This window comes from Erythrolamprus reginae, chromosome 1 (assembly GCF_031021105.1).
Source record: "Erythrolamprus reginae isolate rEryReg1 chromosome 1, rEryReg1.hap1, whole genome shotgun sequence".
In the NCBI taxonomy this organism is placed as follows: Eukaryota; Metazoa; Chordata; class Lepidosauria; order Squamata; family Dipsadidae; genus Erythrolamprus; species Erythrolamprus reginae.
Window position 1 is genome coordinate 84,880,261 of NC_091950.1, and position 19,250 is coordinate 84,899,510.

A 19,250-nucleotide genomic window follows, 5' to 3' on the forward strand; every position below is an offset into this window, starting at 1 on the left:
ACAGGTGGGTGTCATATGTATCTTGAAAATGTCAGGCGCGGACCTGTGGAGAATCTGCCCACTCTCTTCTTCACTACCCATTTTAATGGCAAGAAACCAAGAGAGCCTATCGACTGTTGGGAATAGACTGGATTTTTGGTTTCCTGTAATCATGGCAGTTGGATCCTAGTACTGTAATCTGTTGTGAGTTGTTGTATATGCAACATATATTTCTTACAATAAAGAAATATAGATTTGTAAGTGCTTTTACCTTTGGAGGTTATTTTGGTATTATTAAGCAAAAATCTTTATTATTTTTCTATACTTCTGTCAATTTGTTTCATTCTAGCTCCCAGCCCTTATGCTTTTCAATTGATCTTTTGATTTTATTTGTCTGTACAGTATTAGCAATTTTATTGCAGTTTAAAATGCAGGTTATTTGAAGAACAGGAAGTCAAACATATTTTTGCTGTTGGTAAAAGGGAGTTTATTTAAATTTTATTAATTAGTTTAATAAATATCCTGCTTTTCCTCCAGGAGCTCAAAGTGACATATAATTTTTCTTTAAAAATAAAATAACATTTAAACAATTTAAACAATTTAAACAATTAAATCTAATCTGCTCTACAAAGGAGTTTGCGTGGGCGGTGGGGAAACCCCAATCTTCGGCTCCTCGCTGCTGCGGCGGAAGTAAAAACACCATCTGCGCATGCGCAGATGGTGTTTTTACTTCCGCAGCGCTACTTCGCGAAAAACCGATCATTGTGAGGGGTCCTGGAACGGAACCCTCGCAATGATCGGGGGATCACTGTTTATAACTTTGTAGAGCAGATTAGGTTTAATTGTTTAAATTATATAATGCAGTTTATTGTAATATTTTGCTGTTTATAGATAATGATATAACCATGAAGGATTTTTTTTAGAAATGTTATTTTATTTTTAAAGAAAAATTATATGTCACTTTGAGCTCCTGGAGGAAAAGCAGGATATTTATTAAACTAATTAATAAAATTTAAATAAACTCCCTTTTACCAACAGCAAAAATATGTTTGATTTCCTGTTCTTCAAATAACCTGCATTTTAAACTGCAATAAAATTGCTAATACTGTACAGACAAATAAAATCAAAAGATCAATTGAAAAGCATAAGGGCTGGGAGCTAGAATGAAACAAATTGACAGAAGTATAGAAAAATAATAAAGATTTTTGCTTAATAATACCAAAATAACCTCCAAAGGTAAAAGCACTTACAAATCTATATTTCTTTATTGTAAGAAATATATGTTGCATATACAACAACTCACAACAGATTACTAGGATCCAACTGCCATGATTACAGGAAACCAAAAATCCAGTCTATTCCCAACAGTCGATAGGCTCTCTTGGTTTCTTGCCATTAAACTGGGTAGTGAAGAAGAGAGTGGGCAGATTCTCCACAGGTCCGCGCCTGACATTTTCAAGATACATATGACACCCACCTGTTCAAAAAAGCTCTAAAAATATGGCCGTTTCCCCAGGCCTTGAACTAAAGTGAGTGGCAGGTTCTGTATATTTCTCTTTTAAACATTGCTTTTCTTTTGGGAGTTTTTCCCCCCAAATGTTTTTACTATATCCTGCCCGGAGTTGCTATAGAAATATAAATAAATTTGTAAATAAATAAAATATATGAACATTATTTATAACAAAAGCTATGCTCCTTCTAAAAAAGTATTATGTCTCACAATTTTACATATTTGTTTCTATTTTAGAATTAAGCTATTAAGTAATTAATAGTGTCAATAATTTGCATAGTTTAGATTTCAAAAATCTCATTTACTGCAACTGTTATTGATTGAGTAAATTTGTATGCGACTCATGTTGCAGTCCTGTAACTCCTGTTGTTACAAAAGATTTAATCATTTCATGCCTTTTAGAAATAAAATAAAATACCTTACATGAAGTTTGAATTCAGTTTACCAGTTTGCTCATTCCTGAATTTATGGGAGACTCCTACATATTTTTTCCTTTGATTAAACCAGGTTTGAAATAAAGAAAAAGTTAAAGACAGCAAAAAAGAAAGAAAAGAAAGAGAAAAAGAAAAGGAAAAGGCAGGAAGAGGAACAGGAAAAGAAAAAGCTCACACAGATTCAGGAATCCCAGGTAAGACACATACAAATCACGCTTTATTAAAAAAATAAAAAAGAGCGACTTTGTAAGATTACTTAAATTACCATTCATCTAACCACACTGGATAAATATTTAGTCCATAATGCTGTAACCAAGAAACATAGAAACATAGAAGACTGACGGCAGAAAAAGACCTCATGGTCCATCTAGTCTGCCCTTATACTATTTCCTGTATTTTATCTTAGGATGGATATATGTTTATCCCAGGCATGTTTAAATCCAGTTACTGTGGATTTACCAACCACGTCTGCTGGAAGTTTGTTCCAAGGATCTACTACTCTTTCAGTAAAATAATATTTTCTCATGTTGCCTTTGATCTTTCCCCCAACTAACTTCAGATTGTGTTCCCTTGTTCTTGTGTTCACTTTCCTATTAAAAACACTTCCCTCCTGAACCTTATTTAACCCTTTAACATATTTAAATGTTTCGATCATGTCCCCCCTTTTTCCTTCTGTTCTCCAGACTATACAGATTGAGTTCATTAAATCTTTCCTGATACGTTTTATGCTTAAGACCTTCCACCATTCTTGTCGCCCATCTTTGGACCCGTTCAATTTTGTCAATATCTTTTTGTAGGTGAGGTCTCCAGAACTGAACACAGTATTCCAAATGTGGTCTCACCAGCGCTCTATATAAGGGGATCACAATCTCCCTCTTCGTGCTTGTTATACTTCTAGCTATGCAGCCAAGCATCCTACTTGCTTTTCCTATTGCCCGACCACACTGCTCACCCATTTTGAGACTGTCAGAAATCACTACCCCTAAATCCTTCTCTTCTGAAGTTTTTGCTAACACTGTGACCAAGTATTTTAATGTCATAAAATATTCTGATCTTATTTATATAGCAGCCTTTCATAACACTAATTGTGATAGTTTAACTGTTCTTTGCCTGTTGCAGCAAAAGCAAAGGTTTCATAATGAATTGTATCCTGTGGTACAGGAACAAAACCTTGCATAAAGTCCTTCCCCTTCCTCTCTGTTTTATGTCTCCCCCCCCCCCAGTTAGTCAATCAAAGTGTGATCCAAAGACCCTAGGGCCATGATGGCGAATCTATGGCATGTATGTCACAGGTGGCGCAAGGAGCCATATTGGAGGGCATGTGTGGCTTTGTGTTTCAGCTCCAGTGTGCCAGCTGATTTTCAGCCTTGGGAAAGGCCGATTCATCCTCCGGATGATTCAGAGAAGCTTTCTTGAAGTCCTGGAGGCAAAAAAATTATCCCCCAACGGACAAACTAGAAGTTCAGAAAAGCACACATCCAGTTTGCCATTTTTTTTGTACTCTGGAGGGTTCAAGAAAAGTTCCTGATGCGCAAAACTTCCTGAGTGCAAAAAATAGCACAATAGGCAAACCAGAAATGCATTTCCCCAAAATTCCAGTTTGCCCGTTTGGGCATTTCTTTCCACCTACTAGGCTTCAGAAAGGCCTGTGCGCATGCGTAGGGTGCAGCATTGGGGGGGGGGTCATATGTGTGTGTGGCGGGTGTGTGTGGGCATGTGCACTCATGCTAGCACACCCACACACACCCTTTTGGCAGATGAACCCAAAAAGGTTTGCCATCACTGCCCCTTGGGGTTCCCTAAGACCATTTCAGCTGTCTACGAAATCAAAATTATTTGCCAACCGATGCTGAAAAATAATACAGTATTAAAATCCACTCAATTGTGAGAAGCGGCAGTAGTAAACGGATGGCCGAGGAACTGCAGCAGCCCTGCCTGGATATTTATTAAACTAATTAATAAAATTTAAATAAACCCCCTTTTACCAAGAGCAAAAATATGTTTTATTTCCTATTCTTCAAATAACCTGCATTTTAAACTGCAATAAAATTGCTAACACTGTACAGACAAATAAAATCAAAAGATCAAATAAATAGCATAAGAGTTAGGAGCTAGAATGAAACAAATTGACAGAAGTATGGAAAAATAATAAAGATTTTTGCTTAATAATTTTGCTTAATAATAATTAAAGATTTTTGCCTAATAATACCAATAGCTAAAATACTACTGCTAAGACTTATCCCTTGGTAAAATCTAACCAAATACTTTTTAAGATAGTTGGAATTATATGTTTCTATAGGTGATGTCACATAATAAAGAGAGACGGTCAAAACGGGATGAAAAATTGGATAAGAAATCCCAAGCCATGGAAGAACTAAAAGCAGAAAGGGAGAAGAGGAAGAACAGAACAGGTAAGTGCAATCATATATTGTTTAGTTAAAGATAGGGTGAACATAAACCATACACTGTAGAGTCTACTGAGCTCCCTACTAATTCTTTATATATATTATTTATAAGATGGAAAGACATCCTTGATTGTTTTGAATATTCCTAGTTATGAAGGAAGGCACAACATAATCTTGTCCATCATCTTTCTTGTGGTGGCTCACCAGATGCTTTTGAGATGTCCATCAGCAAGTCCTTCTCCAGCAATGGTATTCAAAGGCATTGTAGCATCCTGGACCTAGTGCAATGACCATCATGACTGTCTATTATTGATATTTTGATCTCCCATTAATTCGACAAAACCTTTTCCAGATTTCCAAACCAGCTACCACTTCTCTGGTGCTTTTTAAACATTCATAAATATATTTTAGATTTCTCATATTAACAATATTTACAGCTGAATTACTGTATATGTTGGCGTATAAGACGAACAGGAGTATAAGGCGCACTATAGTTTTGGAAGAGGAAAATTTGGGAAAAAGATCTACCTACCAGATATTCATCTGGTTTGCTTTCTTAGTCTGGCCAGCTGCAGCACCTTATTTTATGTTGTTTGGCGAGCCCCAGGGGAAGAGCCTTCTCTGTGGCGGCCCCGGCCCTCTGGAACCAACTCCCCCCAGAGATTAGAATCGCCCCCACCCTCCCTGTCTTTCGTAAACTACTCAAGACTCATTTATACCACCAGGCATGGGGGAGTTGAGATATTCCTTCCCCCTAGGCCATTACAAGTTATGCATGGTATGTTTGTGTGTATGTTTGGTTTTTATAAATAAGGGTTTTTAGCTGTTTTATTATTGGATTGTCACATGCTGTTTTTATCATTGTTGTTAGCCGCCCTGAGTCTATGGAGAGGGGCGGCATACAAATCCTATAAATTATTATTATTATTAAAAATTATTTATCCTCTGGTTAGGGATGAAAAAACATAATCTTCGGAGAGAGGTGCAATGAAAACAAGCCTGAAAAGACTTAGGGCTAGAAAAATACTTCTTTGGAATAGCAATGAAAACATCCCGCAAGTCGGGAAGAGCCGTGCCGAGTCCTCGGAGAGGGGCGGCATATAAATCCAATAAATAAGTCAATAAATAAGATTGTTAGCACCTCATTAGAGCTGAGAGAAAAAAGCTTCAAAAAGCTTCATTTGGAGGAAAAGACGCACCCAAATTTTCAGCATCTTAGAGAGGAAAAAGGTGCGTCTTACACTCCGAAAAATACAGTAAATTATTTTTCGGTGAATGTAATTATCTCACAGTGAAACTCATTTTCTTTGTATTTTTTTTTTAAAACCAAGAACTGTTTCGGACCTGTCTTGTTATTTCAAATAGTTCACAAAAACTATTGCTTAGAAATATATTGGATCAAGTAGAACAGGGGGAGAATATTTCCCCAATTTAGATCCTGACTCTCATCTCCCATGCAACAAATGCCATTCCTGCCCCATACCTAGGCCTGAATTTAGAATAGAAGAAGTCCATATAAACTTCTTCCTTTGGGGGATTCTGCAACAAAAACTCAACCATTATTTTGGGAACGTGGCAGTAATCGTCCAAGATACCCGAGTCCAAGGAAATCCTCTTCACAAGAGACTGTCCCACTGACATCTGGTATGACTTCCTTTCCTGGAAAGATGTTGACAGTTCCCCAAAGTGCAGCTAATCAGGCCTTTCACAGTTACCCAAAGAAGCCAAAAAAGAGACATGGTTCCAAGCTATAAATGATAAAGCAAATATCAGAGATTCCATACCCATTTCATTAAAGTCCATACATTAAGATGAATCTTAGATCACATTGTAAAAGTGATCTAAGATGGAAGTGATGTGCCGGTGCCTGGAGGCTGTTGGGGCCTGGATGGGTGTCAACAGACTCAAACTCAACCCTGATAAGACGGAGTGGCTGTGGGTTTTGCCTCCCAAGGACAATTCCATCTTTCCGTCCATTACCCTGGGGGGGGAATCACTAACCCCCTCAGAGAGGGTCCGCAACCTGGGCGTCCTCCTCGATCCACAGCTCACATTAGAGAAACATCTTTCAGCTGTGGCGAGGGGGGCGTTTGCCCAGGTTCGCCTGGTGCACCACTATTTGGACCGGGAGTCACTGCTCACAGTCACTCATGCCCTCATCACCTCGAGGCTCGACTACTGTAATGCTCTCTACATGGGGCTACCTTTGAAAAGTGTTCGGAAACTTCAGATCGTGCAGAATGCAGCTGCGAGAGCTATCATGGGCTTTCCTAAATACGCCCATGTCACACCAACACTCCGCAGTCTGCATTGGTTGCTGATCAGTTTCCGGTCACAATTCAAAGTGTTGGTTATGACCTATAAAGCCCTTCATGGCACCGGGCCAGAATATCTCCGGGACCGCCTTCTGCCGCACGAATCCCAGCGACCAATTAGGTCCCACAGAGTTGGCCTTCTCCGGGTCCCGTCAACTAAACAATGTCGTTTGGCGGGACCCAGGGGAAGAGCCTTCTCTGTGGCGGCCCCGACCCTTTGGAACCAACTCCCCCCAGATATCAGAGTTGCCCCCACCCTCCTAGCCTTTCGCAAGCTCCTTAAAACCCACCTCTGTCGTCAGACATGGCGGAATTGATACTTTCTCTCCCCCTAGGCTTTTAAAATTTATGCATGGTATGCTAGTATGTATGATTGGTTTTTAAATTAACTTAAATATTAGATTTGTTTATATTGTATTATTATTGCTGTGAGCCGCCCCGAGTCTGCGGAGAGCGGCGGCATACAAATCTGATTAATAAATAAATAAATTACTTGATCATTCTCAGTTGAAATTTAAGCTACTCTTGAAAAAATGTACATATGAGTCAGCAGCTTAATGTTTCCCAAACAGAGGGCATGAATTTTAAATTGTGACAATTTTTACATTTTATAAACAACCCACTGATCTAGCCATGGCAACAAATTGACTCTTCAACTTTTTTGTCTCCATGTAGAACTCAATCATGAGCTCAGGCAAGTTTACTTATTGTGTACCTCTTTGGATGCTCCAAACATTGCTTATATTGCTTCGTCTCTCAGGGTTCCCAGAAAGCTAATCTGGGATTGGCAGACAGAAAAAGATTACTAAGCGGTGACATAATAAGTACTCTAGTTGTTTCTAGAGTCCATAGCTTATTTTGGCACTTGATGAAATGTCAGCTTAGTGAAAAATCCACATCATGATCTAAAAAGGCCTGGGGTAGACTGTTTTAATTGAGCTTTTCAGATTCTACATGTTCTGGTGGTGGGTGTTCTAGGGAGTAATCTGGCCACAGCAGACGACTCAGAGTAGTATTTTCCATCTTAATACTATGTCTACTTGCTTTGAAACAACCGAGATATCTAACAGATGCCTCCTTTATGCTACAACGTACAGGATCTCAAGAAAAGATCCTGGAGGACAGCATGGCATAGAGTGCATCAACAGGATCCTCCATTTGCACTTGTAGGCCAATGTCATGCACATCCTCTCATTAAATTTACTGTCAGTGTTGGATATGCATGTGGCAGAATTCACAAAAGTGTTCCATTAAAGACCTGAGAATGTGAGCCGATTGCATTGGACCAGACTTAAGCCAAATGCAGCTTTATACATCCAAATCTGCTTTTTTCCAATGTAGCTGAGTTACTTGCAAAGAAGCAGCCATTAAAGACAAGTGAAGTTTACTCAGATGATGAAGAAGAGGAAGAAGATGATAAATCTAGTGAGAAAACTGATCATTCATCCAGATCTTCTTCATCTGATGAAGAAGAAGAGTAAGTATTCAATATCTACTTTGATATGAAGCAGGTACAACTGAATGTTTAATATTCCTTTAGATCTGGAATTTTACATTACTACTTTAATGATTTCTGTCTTCATAGTTTGGTAATTGTTACTTGAACAAAAGTGATGTGTAAATATAATAAATAATAGAATGTACGGCTCCCTTATCTAGTTAAATATAATAAAGCTGATAGTGCTAACAGCATTCTAGAGATTGCTCACTAATTTAAAAATCAATATATTTATTTAGTTACAATGCCTTTACTTCTTCTGTCAATTTATCATTTTTATTTTCTAGTATACGACTGTGGTAATTTCTGACTCTTTTAAGATGTGAATTATTTCCTTACAGTTGCTTTTGCTTTCCCATCAAACCAGGAAAGAAGAAATTCCTCCTAAATCTCAACCAGTGTCTCTACCTGAAGAACTGAATCGGGTTCGATTATCCCGACACAAATTCGAGCGATGGTGTCACATGCCTTTCTTTGCCAAAACAGTCACTGGTTGCTTTGTGCGCATTGGAATAGGGAACCACAACAGTAAACCAGTATACAGGGTAAGCCTACCCTTAAGCATTTTGCCTTATTCTTGTTAGTCATAAGAAAAGCATGTTTTGTTCACGCTGCTTTATCAAAAATACGGTGAAGTGAAAGCTGGTAATTAATGGTACAGCCACTCCTTGTATAACAGCTACCTCGTTTATAATGTTTGCAAATACAATGGTAATAATGTATTTCTTTTAATCATATAATAATAATCATATAATAATAATAATAATAATAATAATAATAATAATAATAATAATAATAATAATAATATGGTATGGATCATCGACATCGCAATCCCAGGAGACAGCAGAATTGAGGAGAAGCAGCTAGATAAATTAGTGAAATACGAAGATCTAAAAATCGAGCTGCAACGACTTTGGCATAAGCCAGTGAAAGTGGTCCCAGTGGTATTTGGCATGCTGGGCACAGTACCAAAGGATCTCGGCAGACATTTGAAAACCATCGGAATTGACAAAATCTCCATCTGTCAATTGCAAAAGGCTGCTCTTCTGGGATCGGCAAACATAATTCGCTGCTACATCGCGCAGTCCTAGGTGCTTGGGAAGCGCCCGACTGGTGATGAAATACGAAATCCAGCATAGTGTTCTCGTTTGCTGTGTTGTACTGACATAATAATAATAATAATAATAATAATAATAATAATAATAATAATAATAATAATAATAATAATATATTAGATTTGTATGCCGCCCCTCTCCAAAGACTCGGGGTGGCTCACAACATAACAGTAGTACAGTACATTACAAATCTAATATTAAATTTAAAAAGTCTATTAAAAACATTAATATAAAATAATCCATATCATAAAATCACAACTATGCACTCGTACACCCTCAACCCAGTTAATCATACTACAGAGGTCAGAGAGACAACGAAGGGGAAGGTAATCATTCCCACGCCTGGTGATTTGTTTGTTTTGTGATCATTTTGCTTTGTGATCATTTCATTTCCAATTTGAGAGAGAAGCATAAAGGATTAGTTGTGAATCTTCCTTTATTTATCCTACTAGTATATTTGAGATGCAGGAAGGAAGATATAAGACAGACAGATAATTTTATTGTTGAATATTTAAAATATTTTTGAGCAGTCAAACTCAACTTTAAAAAATCAGAATAGGTCCAGACTAAATTCTCAAAAATGGAAGGTATGGGGGGAAAAACCTTCATGGCTTCTTTCCCTAGAAATAATTTATATCAAACCTGCTCCAGAGAGAACACAAGTTCTCCAAATTGGTTTTTTTAAAAGAAGTAAGGAATTAAAACAAGAATGGGGGAATGAATAAAAAAGACGGTCAGCAGGGTCATTCTGCCAGATATTGTCTTCCACCGATGAAAGGAGTCACTCTATTTCCAAACCATCTTTAAAGTATTTAACATGGAATGTTGTGTTGCTTCAGATGAAGAGGATACCCATTTGTTGAACGATACTTAACTTTTTTTTAATCTTAACTTTTTTCCTGTCCCATTCATGACGAAATTGTACGTTCTTATCAGATAATAAGTTAAATGAAGTTCTTATGTAATCCTGTCTCAAGTGTATGATAAACTAAGAATAATATTGCAAATTAGCTAATAATGCTTTGCAGTTTACTTCAGATCCTTTTATTATCACTCCTCACTAGATTTGCTTTGATTTTTCTGCTTTGCTGGGGAAATGTATACATATTAAAAATCATCTTTTTTGTTTTGTTGCCATTTGTTTAGGTGGCAGAAATAACTGGTGTTGTAGAGACAGCAAAAGTATATCAGCTTGGCGCTACCAGGACAAACAAAGGGTTGCAGTTAAGGTGAGATATTTGAAAGTCTTATCATCTTGAAGGTTAGTATTCTGGTATAAAAAGTGTTTAATGATCTTGAATCAAGAGAAAATTGATACATTTCATCTTGCGATAAGTTTCTTAGGGTGATGAAAAACCCAACAAATATTGGAGTGAAGAATGTCTGTTGGGTTGGGACCAATAGTTTACTTTCAGCAGTAATAGCGCATTCAGAACATATTTTCTTGTAATAAAGTAGAACTGAACTGGCTTAATACTAATAAAAAATAATCAAGAGTGCTTTGATCACTTTCATCACTCTTCCTTCCTGCCTTTTCTTTCCAAAGGCATGGTAATGACCAACGTGTGTTTCGCTTAGAGTTTGTCTCCAACCAGGAATTCACAGAGAATGAGTTCATGAAGTGGAAGGAAGCTGTAAGTTTCTACTCTTTTGATTGCTTTATCAAGAATTTAGGGCTGTGCACTGAATAACCGCCCCCGCCCCCCTTTTGTCACATTTAGATGTTTTCTGCTGGGATGCAGCTACCCACCCTTGACGAAATAAACAAGAAAGAAGTGTCCATCAAAGAAGCCCTCAACTATAAATTCAATGACCAGGACATTGAGGAGGTAAATGAAGAAAATGTACTTTTGAGCTGGAACCATTCATTTGGTCCATACTGTAAAGGTATGTGAGGTTATAAAAGAAATGTTCTCGGGTGCCATATTTTGGTTCTATAAAAATAACATGGTTTTGACAGCCATATTTCTATGTTATGAAAGATACCATTGGTTGGTACTTTTGATTAGATCATACTGAACTGTTTTCCCCCCCGGATGTTACTTTTCCTTTCAGATTTGAGCATCACAATAAAAAAATATTCTGTGTTTAGAGAGCATTTTTGATGTATTGATTAAGACATCAGGCTATAAATTGGGAGATCATGAATTTCTATTCCCATCTTAGGCACAAAGTCAGCAGGATGACCTTGGGCCAGTCACATACTCTCAGCCTTAGGAAGCAAATCAATTTTGAAAGAAAAACCCCCAACAACAACCAGAAAAATTCAGGGATTTATCAAGGCAGTTACCAGGGTCAAGGCATCTGACTCAAAAGCACACATCTAAAATAAACAAGAAATTTAAAGCAGTAAGAGATATTTGTAAGATCACCTTTGGAAAAATAATCTCTGGACAAGTTAATTTACAATTTTAAAATAGCTTTATTAAAAATATTCTACAGTCAAAATGACCAAACTCTGCCAAAACTCAAATTGCTTTAAATGATCTTGTTCTGATATTCAATTTGCTGCAGGTCATTTGTGATTCTTTTTAAAGAAAGAAATTTGTACAATGTTTATATAGATTTCACAAAGTGCACATTTTACACTTTTTGGTAGCTATGAGGTGTTTCACACAAAAATGCATATGTTAACATATATATTATGCTAATTAGTATAACTACCAAGGAATACGTTTTTCCATTATTCCTAAGGGAGCTTACTCTTAATAGTTTTTGTCTATCAGTAGACTTGTAGCCACTATGCAACATAATGGGTTATGTTCTAAAATCTTTTTATTACTGTATTTCCCCGAAAATAAGACCGGGACTTATTTTCTTTTGGGTCTCAAAATAAATTCAGAGGGTATCTTATTTTATTTCTCCCCCCCCCCCCCAATGTACAGAAGGCCCACTTCTACTTGCTCGCAGCAGGGCAGAAGGCCATATAGAGTACCAAGGCCACCGCCATGAGGTGGGGGGGGTGGAGCTGCTTCATGCACCCTGTACCAGCTTACCCCATGGCCCCCTCAGCCAAGCCATCCATGCCTCAACACCTGCCTTGTGTTGTGGCAGCACCAACACATCATTCAGCTTATTGCTCTGTTGCAGCTGCAAGCAAGCAGAAGAAGTGGCCCAGTGGCCACATGGGGTCGTGCTGCACATGGGTGCTGGTGCTGCCATCATGAGGCAGGTGTCAGGGCGTGCATGGCCTGGCTGTGGGGGGCCCAAGGTAAGCCAGTGCAGGGCTAACGGGGCCACAGCACCACGAGCAACCAGACAGAATAGATAGAATTCTCTATTGGCCAAGTGTGATTGGACACACAAGGAATTTGTCTTGGTGCATATGCTCTCAGTGTACATAAAAGAAAATATACATTTGTCAAGAATCATGAGGTACAACACTTAATGATTGTCATAAGGGTCAAATAAGCAATGAGGAAGCAATCAATATTAATAAAAATCTTAAGGATGCAAGCAACAAGATACAGTCATAAGTGGGAGAAAATGGGTGATAGGAATGATGAGGAAAAACTAGTAGTACTGTACTGTAATAGTAGTGCAGACTTAGTAAATAGTTTGACAGTGTTAAGGGAATTATTTGTTTAGCAGAATGATGGCATTTGGGAACAAAAATTATTGTGTCCAGTTGTCTTGGTGTGCAGTGCTTTGTAGTGACATTTTGACGGTAGGAGTTGAAAAAGTTTATGTCCAGGATGCGAGGGGTCAGTAAATATTTTCACAGTCCTCTTTTTGACTCTTGCAGAATACAAGTCCTCAATGGAAAGCAGGTTGGCAGCAATCGTTTTTCCCTGCAATTCTGATTATCCTCTGAAGTCTGTGTCGGTCTTGTGGGTTATAGAGTTAAACCAGACAGTTATAGAGGTGCAGATGACAGACTCAATGATTCCTCTGTAGAACTGTATCAGCAGCTCTTTGGGCAGTTTGAGCTTCCTGAGTTGGCACACAAAGAACTTTTTTGATGACGTTTTTGATTTTAAGTGACCATTTTAGGTCTTGAGATATGATAGAATCTAGAAATGTGAAGGTCTGTACTGTTGATATATTGTTGTCTAGTATTGTGAGAGGTGGAAGGGTCTACTGCCATTTCTATGGTAAGTGTGTTCAGTTCTAGATTGTTCCAGTCACACCGTGAGGCTATTTGTTCAACTTCCTGTCTGTTTGCGGTTTCATTGTTGTCTTGAATGAGGCCAATCACTTTTGTATTGTCTGCAAACTTCAATAGTTGAACAGATGGATTGTTTGAGATGCAGTCATTGATATACAGAGAGAAGAGAAGTGGTGAGAGTACACAGCCTTGGGGGACCTCTGTGCTAATTGTACAAGTATGAATGGGTTGCTGGTTGGCTGCACAGGCTCTTAAGGAAGGTTTATTTTGTGGGTAGGCTTGCATTATATGCACATGTAAAAAAAATGCTTGGACTTATTTTCAGTACGTGTCTTATTTTGGGGGGAAAGGTATTATTGTACTACATAAATATAGATAAGATATACAGGGTTAAGAAGGCCATACAATTAGCAGTGTAGTGTGTCTTGTAAAGAGTTTAATAAAAATAAAACTGCCACAAGGGTTATTTGCAGAGATAGTTGGCCAACCATCAAGAAACTTGTGTTAAATATAATACTGAGTTTCTCATTTTCCATTTTTAGATAGTAAAGGAGAAGGAGAGATTCCGAAAAGCACCACCAAACTATGCCATGAAGAAAACTCAGCTACTCAAAGAAAAGGTAAATAATATTGCTTAAAGTGGTAGATTTTCAGTAAATTCTTGGGCTTCTTGAGAGAAAATTGGCTTGTACCTAAAAACAGTGCTGTGCATGGAGCAGCTGTTTTCAGCTGGTTTCATACCTAAACCAAAATGCATATTTTGGATGTTTTGCTCTGGGTTCACAATGAAACTAGATGGTTTGTTGCCATGTCAGACCAAACAGAATTGTTCCAAGCGGACATGTTTGGGGTAGGAGTAAAACAACAAACAAACAAAAGACTGGGAGTTTCCTTGGCAACAACAACAACAACAACAACAGGTGTCTATGATGCTTACAGTGAAGGTGGGGGATGCAATGAAAGAGAAAAAGAGGGCATCATTCTTTCCTTGGGAAACCCAGTGATTCATTTAACAACCCCTGTGGTTCATTTAATGATAGTAATAAAAATGGTCATTAAGTTGAGTTCAGTCACATGATAACTTCCTTAACAACCACATTGCTAAGGGGCCGAAATTCTGGTCCCAATTATGTTGTAAGTTGAGGACTATGTGTAAATCTTCGTGTTTTCATCACTGCCAATAGGTGGCATATTACAACTTACATTGTGAAAAAATAGCTAAAATTATTAACGTGCAAAAATGTTTCGTGAGTTTCCTATAGGTCTGATTAGGTTGGTTCCTAAGTATAACCTATTCAAAGAATATGCCAATTGGTGGCATATTACAACTTACATTGTGAAAAAATAGCTAAAATTATTACCTATTAAGAGATATAACATGCAAAAATGTTTCAGTGAGTTTCCTATAGGTCTGATTTAGGTTGGTTCCTAAGTATAACCTATTAAAAGAATATGTTTATTGAAACATACTTTAAATCAAGAACTACTTGACATAATAAAAGATGTTTATAACTTTTAATCAATTCTCGCCATTACTGTTAGTACAACGGAGAGAGTGCAATACTAATAAATCTTTGTTAAAGGCCATGGCAGAAGACCTGGGAGAGCAGGACAGAGCAAAACAGATTCAAGACCAGCTTAATGAGTTAGAAGAAAGAGCAGAAGCCTTAGATCGTCAGAGAACAAAAAACATTTCAGCCATCAGGTTGGTATCTTAATAGAACCTGGAAAGAAAAGTACACCAGTGATCCCCTTCTTAACTTGGGGCAGAGTTGATGGTGATAATATTTCAGAGAAATCATGCTACAGGTTTTGCTACAGTTTTAGAAATGATGCTTTTTTATAATTATTGAAAGTAGGAATACATCGTTGGGTATGACTTCTAGAAGAAGATATTTTATGACAGCAGATTGAGAAAGTTAATCATTAGAATGCAGGGATAAATATTTATCTTTCTTTTCTCAGTTATATCAACCAGAGAAATAGAGAATGGAATATTGTGGAATCTGAAAAAGCTTTAGTGGTAAGTAATGTTCATGGAGCAAAAGAAAAACAAAATGCATTTTAATTGAAAAAGTGGCTTTCTGAATTTAATAAACACATTTGGGGAACCTACTGTTTTGTTCAATTGTATATGATTTTTTAAACCGCCATACTAATATTTTTGAGTTGTAAGCCATGTGCTGATTAAAAAAATACTCAGTTTTGGTGGCAGAAAATGATAACACCCAAAAAATGTTGAAAAAAATGGCAGTCTGCAAAGAAAAAAAAATACCTGGTCCATTTATAAAGTTGGGATTGCAAAATATGCTTTTGCAGATAATGAACCCAGCATGCTGGTTGGGGAATTTTGGGAAGTCTGCACAGTTTAGAGTTGCTGAGGTTGAGAAATATTCTTTTAAAGGAGAAAAAAGATGCTGAAATTAGAGGATTGCTAATTCTGGATGTCGCATTTAGTAAACGATAAGTGATTACTTTGAAGTCCCAGTAGTGGTTCGATCTAAAGCAATGATGGCTAACCTTTTTGATGCTGTGTGTCCAAAGCGCGAGTGCGAACCTCCAAAATACAATGCAAGTGCCTCCTGCACATATGCCCCTATGCATGCACCTCGCCCCCATGCATGCTCACCTGTCTCCGTGAATTTTTGGCTTCAGGGTTGGTGCAGACTTTCCAGACCTAAAATGGAGTGCGGGGGGGGGGGGGAGGTGCTTGTGTGCAACCCCCCAAAATGCAATGTTCTCCATCCCCCGTGCATGCATGGCAGAGACCTGAACACCAGCTGGCTGGTGGGAGGCAGGCACACTTGCATGGTTAAGCTGGGCTGGGGTGACGGCTGGCATGCCTGCAGAGAAGGCTCTGCGTGCAACCTGTGGTATGAGCGCCATAGATTCGCCATCATGGATCTAAAGCAGTGATGGCGAACCTTTTTTTCCTCGGGTGCTGAAAGGGTGTGAGCGCAAGCTATTGCGCATGTACGAGTGCCCACATCCATAATTCAATGCCTGGGGAGAGTGAAAACAGCTAGGGCAATAGCTCGTGTGCCAGCAGATATGGCCATAGGTTCATCATCACTGATCTAACGTGATCTTCCACAGAAAGCTGCTTAAATCTCAACCAGGAGATTAAATTAGCCATGGTAACGCTACAAATAAATACTGGGATGGGCAAAAACTGAGTTTCTACAGAATTTGAGCAAGCATTTGAAAGAAGATGCAGGAGTAGGAGTCAGAACTGTGCTTCATAACTATATATAGGCACAAAAAAATCTATTTATAAACTAGCTGTGTGGAAGCACCGGAAATGTTCTCAGTCCCGTCTGTTATGGCACTGCATAGTCCACAAAATTTGCATAACAAAAGTAGGGCTACCTTACTTCCGCTCAGAATTCTTTGAATCTACGATATGTTGGCTTCATTTAGGTCATTTAAGAAATGCTAATTAACATCCAGATTGCCTGGACCAGTGATGGCGAGCCTTTTTTGGTTTGAGGTCCAAAAGAGGGGTGTTTGGGTGTGCTAGCATGCGTGAACGTGCCCACATCCCTTGTACCCCCCCCCCCCGCATGTGTATCTCCCCCTGCACTGCCCCCTGTTAATGCGCACAAGCCTTTCTGAAGCCTCATAGGTCAAAAAAAAAAAATTGCCCAAACAGGCAAACCAGGAGTTTGGGGAAATGCACTTGTGCTTTGCCGTTGTGCTGATTTTTGTACTCCAGAGAGTTTAGGGAAGCTTCCTGAAGTTCTGGAGTGCAAAAAACAGCACTACAAGCAAACCGGAAGTTTGGAAAACACACTTACGGTTTGCCCATTGTGCTGTTTTTTTGCACTCCCGGGCTTCAGGAAGCTTCCGTGAACCCTCCAGAGTGGGAAAAAACCAGCACAACGGCAAAACGGAAGTGCATTGTTCCAAACTTCCAGTTTATCTGTTGGGAGATTTTTTTTTGCCTCCTGGCCTTCAAGGAAGCTTCCCTGAAGCATCTGGAGGATGAAAAGCTGAAAAGCAGCTGGCCGCCAGGCACATGCGCCCTGGAGCTGAAATGTGGCAAAGTCTTGCATGATAATGGCTCCGCTTGCCAGCTGTGGCGCACGTGCCATAGGTTCACCATCATGGGCCGAGAACCTGTTCTTTGAGTTAAGAATCAGAAAGTGAAGACATTTCTGCAGAGATTATATTTTACCAGGAACCATATCTCACCTTTGATAAAAGATCCAAAATTTTCTTGAGTGTTTTTTCTTCCTACATTGACACTGATGAGGCATCTATGAAGCTAAGAACCCAACCTAAGCAGGAGCTCAATTGGAATGAAGCAGGCTGCCTGATTTTAAAGCTATTGCTAGCTCTATATGTTATTGAGGCAATGCCAAGAAAAGAAAGCTTAACATTAAAAATGTGTCTTTGTACTTTATGTTTTTGAAGGCTGAAAGCCACAATATGAAAAACCAGCAAATGGATCCTTTTACTAGACGGCAATGTAAACCTACAATAGTCTCAAATGTAAGTAAGATGCAAAGTTGCGTGCAGTGAAGAATATTATTAGGTATTTATATCCGAGATGCTGGATATCAGTCGCCATTGAAATAGCCCACACCCAACAGTAAGCATAAGCTAATATAAATTGAAATAAATATAATGCTTTGGGTCTATAATCAGATGCAAAATAGCATAGATTGTTCAGCAGAATTAATTCCATGTAATAACAATAGCACTTAATATATTGCATTATAGTGCTTTACAGCTCTCTCAAAATGATTTACAGAGTCAACCATTGCCCCAAACAATCTAGATTCCCATTTTACCGACATCAGAAGGATGGAAGGCTGAGTCAACTTGAGCCGGTCAGGACCGAACTCTTGGAAGTGGGAATTCAGATTTAGCCTGCAATTCTGGATTCTAATGATTTTGCCACTATAGAATAGAATAGAATTTTATTGGCCAAGTGTGATTGGACACACAAGGAATTTGTCTTGGTGCATATGCTCTCAACGTACATAAAATAAAATATACATTTGTCAAGAATCATGGCACAGTATATAGAATTATTTATATATTGCATACCTGTCAGATTCTAAGTGGCTTAAATTATAAAAGCAGAAAAAAACCCTATCAAAATCAATGTCCTTTCCATTCACTACTGTCACTGTGTGAAGAAGAGCACTGCTTTTACCAGGTTTCTAAGTTTCAGTAAAGTGGTAAAGATCCTGTTTTTAGATTAGGGCAGTGCTTCTCAGTTATTTTCTGTTACTCCCCCACTAGGAAGTGAACATTTGCCCCCCCCCCCCCCAACTCTCCGATCTGGGCCCCAATGGAATTTTAGTGTTATTATTTCACTTAGCTAGCTAGAGGTATAACAAGCATAGCTAGAGGTATAACAAGCAGGAAGAGGGAGATTGTGATCTCACTGTATAGAGCGCTGGTGAGACCACATTTGGAATACTGTGTTCAGTTCTGGAGGCCTCACCTACAAAAAGATATTGACAAAATTGAACGGGTCCAAAGACGGGCTACAAGAATGGTGGAAGGTCTTAAGCATAAAACGTATCAGGAAAGACTTAATGAACTCAATCTGTATAATCTGGAGGACAGAAGGAAAAGGGGGGACACGATAGAAACATTTAAATATGTCAAAGGGTTAAATAAGGTCCAGGAGGGAAGTGTTTTTAATAGGAAAGTGAACACAAGAACAAGGGGATACAGCCTGAAGTTAGTTGGGGGAAAGATCAAAAGCAACATGAGAAAATATTATTTTACTGAGAGAGTAGTAGATCTTTGGAACAAACTTCCAGAAGACGTGGTAGATAAATCCACAGTAACTGAATTTAAATATGCCTGGGATAAACATATATCCATCCTAAGATAAAATACAGAAAATAGTATAAGGGCAGACTA

At 38.4% G+C, this 19,250-nt stretch overlaps 1 protein-coding gene across 1 annotated transcript in view; it reads left to right on the forward strand.

Annotated features, from left to right (window-relative positions):
• The window catches only part of RTF1 (RTF1 homolog, Paf1/RNA polymerase II complex component), a 44,467-nt gene that overhangs the window by 18,523 nt on the left and 6,694 nt on the right, over positions 1–19,250 (forward strand). Inside the window, exons 5-15 of the mRNA XM_070757225.1 lie at positions 1,997–2,117; positions 4,223–4,334; positions 7,985–8,120; positions 8,509–8,686; positions 10,403–10,485; positions 10,803–10,890; positions 10,978–11,085; positions 13,907–13,984; positions 14,948–15,069; positions 15,330–15,387; positions 17,781–17,858. Of these exons, the coding sequence (XP_070613326.1) occupies positions 1,997–2,117; positions 4,223–4,334; positions 7,985–8,120; positions 8,509–8,686; positions 10,403–10,485; positions 10,803–10,890; positions 10,978–11,085; positions 13,907–13,984; positions 14,948–15,069; positions 15,330–15,387; positions 17,781–17,858 (1,162 nt within the window). The remainder of the gene's footprint in view (positions 1–1,996; positions 2,118–4,222; positions 4,335–7,984; positions 8,121–8,508; positions 8,687–10,402; positions 10,486–10,802; positions 10,891–10,977; positions 11,086–13,906; positions 13,985–14,947; positions 15,070–15,329; positions 15,388–17,780; positions 17,859–19,250) is intronic.